This window comes from Chrysemys picta, chromosome 1 (genome assembly GCF_011386835.1).
Source record: "Chrysemys picta bellii isolate R12L10 chromosome 1, ASM1138683v2, whole genome shotgun sequence".
NCBI lineage: Eukaryota > Metazoa > Chordata > Testudines > Emydidae > Chrysemys > Chrysemys picta.
This window is the reverse complement of record NC_088791.1, coordinates 327,214,497-327,226,640: the sequence shown is the minus strand read 5'-3', so window position 1 is coordinate 327,226,640 and position 12,144 is coordinate 327,214,497. Positions and strand designations below refer to the sequence as shown.

Genomic DNA, 12,144 nt, shown 5'->3' with positions numbered 1-12,144 from the left:
TAGGGCTGGTTCTGGATCTGCAGTGCCGTTCTGTTCTCTATAATGCACATTTTTTGTTGGTTAATCTTCACACAGAGCTCCCATTCAAAACCATGGGACTTCCAGTCGTGATACAGGCTCAGCATATGATGGTACCTGAATTCTGGGACATAACAGTGCCATAACAACATGACAACAACAACAATAATATACTTAGCTTTTATATAGTGTTTTTCATCAGTAGATCATAAGAATGGCCATACTGGATAGATCCATTGTCCATCTAGTCCTGTGTCCTGTCTCATCTGAGAGAAGGACTTTTGCCCTAAGTGAAGTGTTATAAATGTATATGCTACTATGTAATCAGTCTGATTTGTTTATTTCACAGTGAGTCTGCATCATTCTTTACACAAGGGACTGATAGAATAGGAGGACAATATTGGAAAGTTCAGTATGTGGAATACACTGATGACAAGTTTACCAGAAAGAAGAACCGAACTGAGGCTACAATGCACCTTGGAATACTTGGTACAGTAAATATTTTCAGGTCCTATCACTGCCTCATTTGTAAGCATGCAATTCCAATCCACCTTTTGTGCATGTAGCTATTAGAAAAATCAGCCCCATTCTGTAGAGGGGGCAATATTTTTATGCTTGGCAGTTGTTCTAAGTGACTCCTTTCCTGCTCTGTTTTCAAGGCCCAGTTATCAAGGCTGAAGTGGGAGATACTTTGTTAGTTACTTTTGCCAACAAAGCTGAGAAGAACTATAGCATTATGCCACATGGTGTGAGTTATAGCAAGCAATCAGAAGGAACATCATACTTAGATGGTACGTTTCAGCTGTGTGAGTGATGAAGGTAGGATTGTTGCGATCTGGTTTATGTGAAGCTAACTCTCCTAATCTGTAGCATTATAGCTTTGTGTGCTTCATATAGTCAAAGATTTTAAGCCCAGAAGGGATCCTTAGATCATCTAGTCCAGTGGTGGGCAACCTGCGGCCCGCATGCCACACACAGCCCATCAGGGTAATCCGCTGGCGGGCCACCAGACCGTTTGTTTACATTTGCATGGCCACCTGCAGCTCCCAGTGGCCGCGGTTCGCCGTTCCCAGCCAATGGAAGCTGCAGGAAGTGGAGCCCCCCACCACTGATCTAGTCTGACCTTCTGTATAACACAGGCCATAGAAATACATTCAGTTACTCTGCGTTGGATCCTCCACTTGGATTTGACCAGACAATGCATTGGAGACAGGGCCGGCTCCAGGCACCAGCGCAGGAAGCAGGTGCTTGGGGCAGCCAATGGAAAGGGGCAGCACATCCGGGTCTTCAGCGGCAATTTGGCGGCGGGTCCCTCAGTCCCTCTCGGAGGGAAGGACCGGCCGCCGAATTGCCACCGAAGAATGAAGCGGCGCGGTAGAGCAGCCGCCGAAGTGCCGCCAATCGCGGCTTTATTTTTTTTTTCTCTTTGCTGCTTGGGGCGGCAAAAAAGCTGGAGCCGGCCCTGATTGGAGACTAATAGATATTTTCCCATCTTGTAATGTCAAATGAAAATCATGGGCCAGCTTATGATCTCAGTTATACTAGCGGAAATCTAGAATAAGTCAACTGAAGTCAATGGAGCTACACTGTATTTGCACCAGATTTTTAACTGATATTAGAATCTGTTACCATATCTCTTTGTTTGTCTTGTTTTTTTAAATATTGCAGTTCTTTAGGATATTGCTGTTAATAATTTAGGATCTGATCTGAGCTACTTATTTTTTCTGCCCTCTTCTCCTCTCCCCACACACCCCCAGCTGTAACGGTAGCATTGTTTTAATGTTCTGATGTTCTAATCACAGTGGCACATTGTGATACACCTGGAACATTGAGCAGCACTGGAAGTACCTTTTGCCCAATGTAACTGGAAAGCAGCAAAACAGTTAATCCTTGTAAATACATAAATGTTGATATGAAATCTCCCACATTATAAATTAGGCCTAAACATTCTAGTTCCCTAATCTTTTTGTCTAATTTAAAACATTCAAGAGAAGGGCAAGTCACTTGTTGGCTGACCTGCTTTGTTTCGACTGCCCTGGCAGCACTCAGAACTAACACACAGGACATGTTCCCAGCAGAGAGTTGTACAGAGCGAGTAAAGGGAAAATGTAAACAAACGAATGAAATCAATACAAACAGCAGCAGCACACTCTGCTACGCTTTCAATCACTGATCTCCCGGCATGTAATGTGGGCATTCAGGCAGCCAGCAGTGTTGTTCTCCTGAAACAAGACCACCCTGAGGCCAGCCTTGATGTCATCAGTAAAGACCCCGCTGCCACCAACGTCAGCAACCGTCCCTTGATTGAAGTGTTCTTCTGCTCTGTCTGCTCACATTCATGTTCTGACCTCAGTGGGAGTTCTCTAGTAATAGGGCCCTAGGTGATGCCCTCATTCCTGTGGCCATGCTTGGCATGGATTGGCCTAAGTAGCTAACTGTACCTGGGTGCATTATATAGCTTTTTTTGTTATGACATCTGACATATTCTCCCATCCTGCAGCTCACTCCTATTCTGTGGCAGAGGGTTATTTATCTCCAAAGCGATGCTATTTTGTTTACTAAGAGCTGTCATTTTTCATTCTTCAGTATAACTTTCTGCTTCTGCATTCTTTATAGTGTGGTTTGTAGCACATAGTATAGCCTCAAGTAATAATATCAATATACTCGTTCATAGTCCATCTAAGCCTTCAAATGTATCCTCTGTGGTCCTATGAAATATTTCAGGAGCCCAGCTGAAATAAACTGCCATAGAGAGAATAAAATGCACACAGCCTGCCAGTGGCAGACACATTTAACTGCAGTGAGACAACCAGCCCAATCAATGATTTCTTCAATCTTAAAGCACATTTTGGGCCTGCTTTTGCTCACATTGAAGCCAGTGGATGTTTTATCATTGTGTTTGAAGGGTGCAGAATCAACTCATTTTTCTAACCAGCCTAGAAAATCCCTTTTGTAAGTCTTCACTCAGTGATACTGACATTCTCCATGGCAGGTGTGTTACTAGTTTAACATTGTCCCTGAGTTTGCTGTGAATGGCAATATACCAAACCTCTGCATGACAGTACCCCCTTCCAAGTAAGTCACAACATATAAACAGCAAGCAACACTCCCAAGACCATAACAAAGTTTCTGGTGTGCTGTTGCAGAGCCAGAAAGAAACAGATAACAGAGTCTGAATTCAGTGGTAGCCGTGTTAGTCTGTATCAGCAAAAAAAAAGGAGGAGTCCTTGTGGCACCTTAGAGACTAACAAATTTATTTGGGCATAAGCTTTCGTGGGATAGAACCCACTTCATCAGAAAAATGTGTTAGTCTCTAAGGGTACATCTACACTACAGGGGGGAGTCGATTTAAGATACGCAAATTCAGCTACGTGAATAGCGTAGCTGAATTCGACGTATCGCAGCCGACTTACCCCGCTGTGAGGACGGCGGCAAAATCGACTTCTGCAGCTTTCTGTCAACGGCGCTTACTCCCACCTCCGCTGGTGGAGTAAGAGCGTCGATTCGGGGATCGATTGTCGCGTCCCGACGGGACATGATAAATCGATCCCCGAGAGGTCGATTTCTACCCGCCGATTCAGGCGGGTAGTGTAGACCTAGCCTAAGGTGCCACAAGGACTCCTGTTTTTTTTTAGAGTCTGAATTGTTAAGTAGCCACAGCTCCACCTGCTGTCAATGGGAGTCGGGCATGCCCAGCCCCTTGGAAAAGGGCAGTGAATATTTGGACAGTGTTTGTGTTGCTTTTTTGCTTAGAACTGAGAATGTGTCTTCAGAAACTAATGACTGTGACCGACCTCCAACTATTACTTATTTTCTGGGAAATGGAAGAAAAGTGTAATTTTTTGGGGGGGATGCTTTTATTGGCTTTGTATTTTAAGGACATTGGAAGCTGGGAGCACATGTTAAACCCTGTGAGACCTTCACATACAAATGGAGAGTGCCTGAAAACGTTGGCCCAACTGCCAGCGATCCGCCATGCCTGACCTACCTGTACTACTCAGCATCTGATCCAGTCATGGACACCAACTCTGGCCTCGTAGGACCTTTGATAGTTTGTAGAAAAAACACTTTGAATCATGATGGAACACAGGTACTAACTGTGTTTACCTATCCTGAATGGCATGATTTGGTGATCTGTGGAGAAGGTCACATCCAGGTCTGAATTGCACAACGTGGGCTCAGCCCAGTTAATAAAATATTGGAAAGGGTAAACAAATATCATTATTCAGGGTGGAAGCTCATCAGTGGAAGCTAAATGTGTTATAGTTGTACCTTTGTTTTTTCCATTTTCCCTGAAGCATGACATTTGTTTATTTCTATCATTTGTCATACAGACTAGAGCTGGACCCAAGCTATGAAGTTCTGATCTGGCTCTGAACTTCCCCATGGTTGGGGGTGTTTGGATCTGGACTCAACATTGACATTGGGGCCAGATGCAAAGTTTGGATCCAGATCCGCATCTGAACATCATCATAGTTCCTGGGTGTTCAGATCAGGGGCTTTGGTGTGTGCCTATCTCTGTGGGTCTCTGTGTATCAGTTAATATGTAATTCAGATAGCATGGTGATGAGTGCAGTATAAGAAGCTATACACACTAAAGTAGAACATGGATCCTCAATCTGGGGGTCATGAACAGGTCTCATGGAGTCATGAACAACCTACCTTTCTTTATGGCTGAATGGAAAAGGTCCTGGTGTGACATGGGGTGCTGGTATGGAGAAGGTCGAGAACCACTGAAGCAGAGTATTTATTTTGCTATCACGAAGTTCATGAGAAAAAAAGTCTTTACATGTGTAATTCTGCAGGCACCTTTCGTTTTAATGCATTTGCTTCCTCCCTGACTGCAGAAAGGAATAGACAAGGAATTTTATCTGCTCTTCACAGTCTTTGATGAGAATCTCAGCTGGTATCTTGACAAAAATATTAAGGTGTTTACTGGGGACCCCTCAAAGGTAAACAATGAAGATGAGGATTTCCGGGAATCCAACAAGATGCACGGTATGGAATCTGTAAATAAGACTTTCCAGAGATATTTAAGAAGATGAATAGTGAAGGTGTAAAATTTACCAAATTTGTCATCATTCATTGCTGCTGTTATAATGCGTTTCTTTGTGAGGGCATGTGCTCTGGGATTGCCTATTCTGATGTAGGGCCAGATTCTGATTCCCTAACTCACACTGAATAGTACTTTGCTCCCATTGCAGTAGATAAGACTACATCTCATTCTGCATCTCAGCATGTGTAAGGGGATCAGAATCTGGCTCTTAGACACTATCCTGATGGGCCCAAGACACTCTGACTAGCTGTGTGACCTGGATCAACTCACTTAACCTCTCTGTGTCTCAATTTCCCTGTCTATAAAATGAAAATAATCTATTACACCTATGCAGTCAACTGCTCAGGCTACATCAATTAATTATAAAGGAAATATTGTGAAATACTATGCATGTGGTGTCTATCAGCATCACATACTTTAGATTAACTATGCCTGTCTTAATTCATTTCCTATAAACTCAGATTTGGGTTTGTTCAGCTGATTATATTTAATTCTTACAGTATGAGGCAGTATCTCTTAATAGTTCCTTATGCTGACATGGCACTTTTCATCCAAGTATTGCAGAGTCCTTTACAAACCTTACTGATCTTAGCTCCACAACACCCCTGGGAAATAAAGAGGGATTACTAGCCTCATTATATAAAAATGTAAATTGAGACAAAGTATGGTTAAGTGACTTGGTCTATGTAACACAGGAAGGCTGAGTCACAACTGAGACTATAACCTAGGTCTCCTTATGCCCACTCCTTTGCCTTAACCATCAGTGTATTGGCGTTTCCTAATTGCTGTGAGGCTTAATTAATGTTAGGAAAGCACTTTGAAATGCTTGGATGAAAGCTGCCATCGCAGTGTAAAGAATTATTATTTCACAGACTAAGAATGAAATCTAACATTAGCTCAGATACCCAGACAGGAGTTTATAGGAACAGCATTAAGGCAATTAATCTTCTGTACTTGATAAGTCCCACCTGTGCAGTGCTTCGCAGAAGACTCTTCCCAATTAATTAATGTGACATACTCAGTCAGAGTTCCCTGGCTAGACATGCTAGCAGAATATTTGCAGAATTATGACACATCTTACTAACTGGACTGTCTTCTCCTTCAGCTGTAAATGGCTACTTGTTCGGTAATCTGCCAGGATTGGTGATGTGCAAGGATGACAAAGTTTCTTGGCATATGATTGGCCTAGGCACCTTCACGGACATGCATGGAGTTCATTTCCAAGGAAACACCATCCATTTGAGCGGGACGACAAGGGACACTCTGCCCTTGTTTCCGCACTCGTCAGGGACGGCACTCATGCAGCCAGACCACGTGGGTATGTTTTTGAATTTATCTCAGTATTGCTCTGGTCACAGGAATCAAAGGGCTTGATTATCACTTATGTTAAGGCCCATTTACATTGCTCTGGCAATGTGAAGGGGCCATAGAGTATGTGTGACTCTAGGAGCCTTAATTCAGGCCAAAGTTCTTTATTGCCAAGATGCTAGAATTCAGGTAAGTATGTACACCAAGGAACAAAAGACAGCACCCCCACACTGATGGGCATGGGATAGACTGACAGGCAGGCAGAGAGGATCATCATAAAATGTTCCATAACTCTAAATACAACATTTTGAATAAAGGTAAAATTCACCCCCATGAACAAGGCCAGCAACCACTTAAGATCTATAGTGAAGTCTTAAGTAGGACTGAAGTGAGGCATAGCCTTGTGCCTCTGTACTTGACTCCGTTTCATCTACAGAGTGTGCATAAAAGGTCTTCCCATTTCTCCATTAATCATCCAGTGATGTGATGTTTTCAAAATTAATATGGGACAAATTCTGCACTCAGAGAGGCTTTGCAAACATTAGGGTCCAATGTTGTTTTCCTTTACACTGGTGTAACTCCAGTGGAGTTGTTACAGTTTTTCAACAGTGTAGCTGAGAGAAGAATTTGGCCAGAGCATTTAACAAACACCTGCGTTGTGAGCTAGGGGTGTGATTCCCCTGCTCATGTACACACAATTGTGCGAGCTCTCCTACCCACCAGTTTCAGCAGGGTCTGTATTCTTCATGGCTCAGTTGTGCCTGCTCTGCCACTACCTGCGCTACCGCGGCTACACTGCTATTTAGATGAGAGCGCTCATGAGTATGTGTATATGAGCACCGGAATCACACCCCTAGCTCATAGAATCATAGGGCTGGAAGGGACCTCGAGAGGACTTCGAGTCCAGTCCCCTGCACTCCAGGCAGGACTGAGTATTATCTAGACCATCCCTGACAGGTGTTTGTCCAACCTGCTCTTAAAAATCCCCAATGATGGAGATTTCACAACCTCCCTAGGCAGTTTATTCCAATGCTTAACTAAAACACAGCTCTTGCTGTGAGCAGGATTCAAAGCTGAGCAGGGAAACCCCACTGGATTTCAGCTCCAATGCCTAACCTCTCAGCCATCACAGCTGTGTGTAGCTATAGTGTAGACATAGCTGATGTGACATCAATGGGAGTTATGAATGTTTATTAGCGAGCAGGATTTGGTCTATTGTGTGATGAGTGTAAGTATGGACTAGAAAGAAAATTCTGTTCCAGCGTGCATCCTATGCAATGCCATCATCTACAATGGAATTACAGAGTATAAATCTAGGCCAGAATTTGGGCATCTGAACAAACAATAATCTACCTTTTTCATGATCCTGCACTAACGAGAAGCTGGAGTGAATGGCTTAATGGATTTTTTCAGTCTCTAACATCTGTGATTCATCTTAATTAAAGGATGTTTTACTTCTCTATAACCTTTGCTTTATAAGCAGTAGGGTGGGATTGGAATCTAGTATGTAGAGCAAGGTTCTGAGAGTTAGGAAGCGTGGGTTCTAATTCTGGCTAGACCACTGAGCCACTGAGTTGGTCTTGAATACATCACTTAACTTCTCTGTGCCTCAGCTTGTCCAGCTACAAATAGATCTGAAAACATTTACCTACCTCACCGGGGTATTGCAAGATGTAACTATTCAGAGCCAGATTGTGGTCAGTCTCTGCTTGGGTACACCAGAAGGAAGGATGCAAGAAGCCTTGCCCATCTTTCACACATTTATGGGAAGCCACCACTGTCCTTGTAAGTCCTGAGAACAAGAGCTGCTCAGAGCTAGGCCCCTGTGGGTGAGAACCTCTCTAGAAGGCCATAGAGGAGTCATGGCTTCACCTAACTCTCTTTGCACTTGCCAGTGGGGATGGTCAGATGCTGCACTCTCCTATTTAGTATAGGCCCAAGCATTCATCCCTTCTTCATGCTGGTGAATACGTGGGTGGCACAACTGGCCCCTATGTATTGCAGTAATTCCAAGTCAGATCAGGGCCCGTTATGCCAGGTGCTGTACAAACACCTAGTAAGAGTCCCTTCCCTGAAGAGCTTACACTCTAAGGGCTAGTCTACACTAGAAGTGCTACAGTGGCGCAGCTGCATCGAAGACACTCCCTGCTGACAGGAGAGAACTCTTCTGTCAGCATAATAAAACCACCTCTGCGAGAGGCGGTAGCTCTCTTGCTGACTTAGCACTGTCCACCCCAGCGCTTAGGTCAGTATCACTTATGTTGCTCATTCACACTGCTGAGCGACATAAGTTATACCAACATAACCTGTAGTGTAGACAAGCCCAGAGGAATGGCACAACAACTGTGCTCTCAGGAGCTCTGGGAGTCATTGTGGCACAGTGCCTTCCAGAACGTTCCCTGGGACAAGACTGCTCTGCACTAGCCACTCTCTTGGGCTGGGCCTTCACGGTGCAATCTGTCAGTTAATACAAGTATTGATGTTTGCAAAGCACTTTGAGACTGTTAGATAAAAGGTGCTATGTTCTTGTTCCTCACTTTACTATTTGATCAATGACTTCACATCTACACAGTTGATCAGGTATTAACATTAAAGCTCTGGCACTGGATAGGTGCCTAAAACACAAGCCAATGTCAGCAGAAGCTGAATGTCAACTAAAATGGAGCTGAAACTTCTAAGCAAGAGTCCATTATCTCTCAGCAAAGTGGTGTTCAGCAGCCTGCAGTTGGATTTGCTGTCCGATCCCACCTAACAAAGTGGATGCCCTAATGTCCCCGTTATATTCTTTGAAGGAACAGCTGCAGAAAAAGAAATGTCACTGTAGTATTAGAAAAATGATGTTACTCCTGGGATAGCTGCCTTGAAATTCTGCAGTTGGAAGTGTTATACCCATAGATAACGCATCTAAGTGGATGGTACTTAAGGAGAGTGAAGGTTTGCTGGCCAGCTCATTTCTAAAAGCCAGCCATCTTATTGACAGTTGACCGTAAATCAGTACTCCCTCAGCTAAAAGGGCTTATCCAGGTTTAAATAATGAGAAATAATTAAGGATGATGTTTAGGGATTTCTAGGGAAGATTATGACAGTTCTCATGAGGGTAGCACAGTTACTTGCTTTCTCAAGGATACATTTGTGTCAGTGGTCACGTTTGGTCATTACATACCAGAATCAGTGAGTGAATACTCCCATTGATCCTGAAAAGACTTACATTGCAGGATCAAGACCATAGTTTGTAAATGGCAAAAGGAGATAAGTGGTGTATTTCCATTTCACTGAATGCATTGAAAACCACATGTGCGTACATCTGCACCTGTGAGGATCTCCATTTATCTCAGCAGGGCTCTGTGTTAGAACAAGTGTCTGGCTGCATGGCTCTCAGTGTGATAGCAGGTCTAGTTTGCTTTGGGGACAGGTTACTAAAGTTTGAGGAATGGGGTTTATCTTTAACCCTGTCATTTCATCCTTTATATAAATCCCCAGTGCATTCCCTTGCAGGCATTTTTAAAGTGGTTTGCAGAACATTTGATCACTTTGTGGCTGGAATGAAACAGATGTATGAAGTGAATAGCTGTAGCAGTACAGCTCGCCCTGGGCAGCCCTATGGAACCATGAGAACATATTACATTGCTGCGGAAGAAGTGGAATGGGATTATGCACCTAATAAAACCTGGGCTCTGAGTGGCAAAGATGCAAGGTACTGAAGTCAAATTAACAGCAAACTGTATTCATGGGTATTCATACCTGCTCTGATGGGGAAACCTAAACATATTTTGGGTTTCAGAAAAGCTAGCTAGTACTTTTGGAATGTGTTAGATGTTTGCTAAAACAGGTATTTTCTGCAAAGAAATTATAATACAATATTTATTTCTTACTGAATAATGTGGTAAAAATTTAAAAAGTTCTTAAGTGACTTAGGAACCCTAGTCTCATTGAAAGCCAGTGGCATGGAGGCTCCTAAGACCCAGATCATCAAAGGGATTTAAGTGCCTAGCTTCTCTTCTCAAAGGCACCTACGTTACTTTTGAAAATGGGACTCGGTCTCCTAACTCAGTTAGGCACTTTAGAAAATGTTATTCTGTATTTTTAGATATTAAATTACAGCTCGGTTCTCTGGCTGACATTCCCTTGTGAGCTGATGCTTCTGAGGTTTTAGATTCCCTGGCAATGTTTTGGCCTTGGATTTCTCTTTTCAGTGCCCTTACCCCTACTTACTGAGCCCTTTCCGTTGAGCTGTAGATAGATAAACTCAGACCAGAGAGTGTAACAGTGGCATCTGGTGGCTAAATATGATATCATCACTTTAAGTTTAATATTGTAGTGCCTAATAACCTGGGGATGGGACACAGCGTTCAGATCCTTATCTGAACTTTTCCAAAATGTGGGGCTGGGATAGCAAAGGGGTGGATCCAGGGTATTGTTTCACCCCATTATAGGAACAGCACCAAAGTGAATTCTAGTCATTGAGTAGCTGTTTAAAAGAGAGGCTTTAGCTCAGCCAGAAGTTATGGGCTTGATGCAGGAGTTACTGGGTGATGTTCCAAGACCTGTGTTATGCAGAAGGTCAGACTAGATGATCATAATCGTCCCTTCTGGCCTTAAAATCTATAAATCAAGTTTTTAAAATGTAAAGTATCTTCACGTTATTATTATTTATTGTAGTGGCTCACTAGTGGCTAGAGACCTCAACCAAGACTGAAGCCCCACTGTGCCCTGAACTGAGCAAACACATGAGACAGTCCCTGCCTTGAAGAGCTTACAATCTAAGGCCCTGATCCTGCAACTGGCAATGTGCAGGCTGATCTCCATCTGGCACTTCAGTGAAGTAATGTGATATAATGCAATAGAGTATTGAACCCACCGCATTGGTATCACATTTAGTCACAGAGGGTCGGATTTTCAAAAGAATTCTGCTCCCATTTTGGCACATACGTTTTCAAAGTGCTCAGCACCCAGCAGTTCCCATTAGCAGTAGGTGCTGATCACTTTGGAAAGTGTGGTCACTTCATTTATGCCTTAAGGAGAGCTGCTAAGTGCCAGGCTCTTTGAAAATCTGGCCCAGGATGACACAGTTACATGCTCTGGTCTATATATACCCAAACAGATGGGACACAGGGAAGAGGGGCCTGAACAAAGAAATCCAACAACCCCAGGATAAATAAATGGGATTGAAGCGCACACACACTTTGCTGAGTCGATGCCTAAGAGACTTGCCCAAGATCACCTAAGCAGTATAACTACACTTGTCTCTAGAGCCCCTTGCCAATTTGGGGGTTTTCTTTTACAGTCATATATTCCTATTTGTTCAAATGTTTTTTCTCTCTCCTGTTTCTGTGTGAAAGACCCACTCGAAACGGGAAAACAGCTAAACTGACTGACAGTATGGGGAAAGAAACAGTGAAACTGACTTGGTCAACAAATTGAAAATTTAGAAAAGGTCATTCTTTCATTTCTTTCTGTTTTAGTAACCTTAGGAGGTACAGTTCTTGTAACAATGGCAAGTCAGCAGGGTGATTATTAAATGGATGGTGTCCCTTTATATCTGTTTAGGGGGTGGGTTCTGGGCCTCTGTCACGAATGCTATTTTACAGGCAAGTGTTTCCTGGGTGTTCCACTTTGATGATGTGAATAAATAATTTACCTTTGGCTGGAGGAGTTTAAAGGTCTTATCCTGCAAATGCTTAAACACATGGGTAACTTTACTTACCATAAGCACTGCCTCTGAGTTCAGTGGGACTGCTCAGATGAATAAAGTTGCATACCCT

At 43.2% G+C, this 12,144-nt stretch overlaps 1 protein-coding gene across 1 annotated transcript in view; it reads left to right on the top strand.

Moving 5' to 3' along the window:
* HEPHL1 (hephaestin like 1) overlaps nt 1-12,144 on the top strand; it is a 57,349-nt gene that overhangs the window by 27,934 nt on the left and 17,271 nt on the right. Inside the window, exons 7-12 of the mRNA XM_008174374.4 lie at nt 368-507; nt 678-809; nt 3,897-4,108; nt 4,866-5,016; nt 6,180-6,392; nt 9,878-10,076. Of these exons, the coding sequence (XP_008172596.2) occupies nt 368-507; nt 678-809; nt 3,897-4,108; nt 4,866-5,016; nt 6,180-6,392; nt 9,878-10,076 (1,047 nt within the window). The remainder of the gene's footprint in view (nt 1-367; nt 508-677; nt 810-3,896; nt 4,109-4,865; nt 5,017-6,179; nt 6,393-9,877; nt 10,077-12,144) is intronic.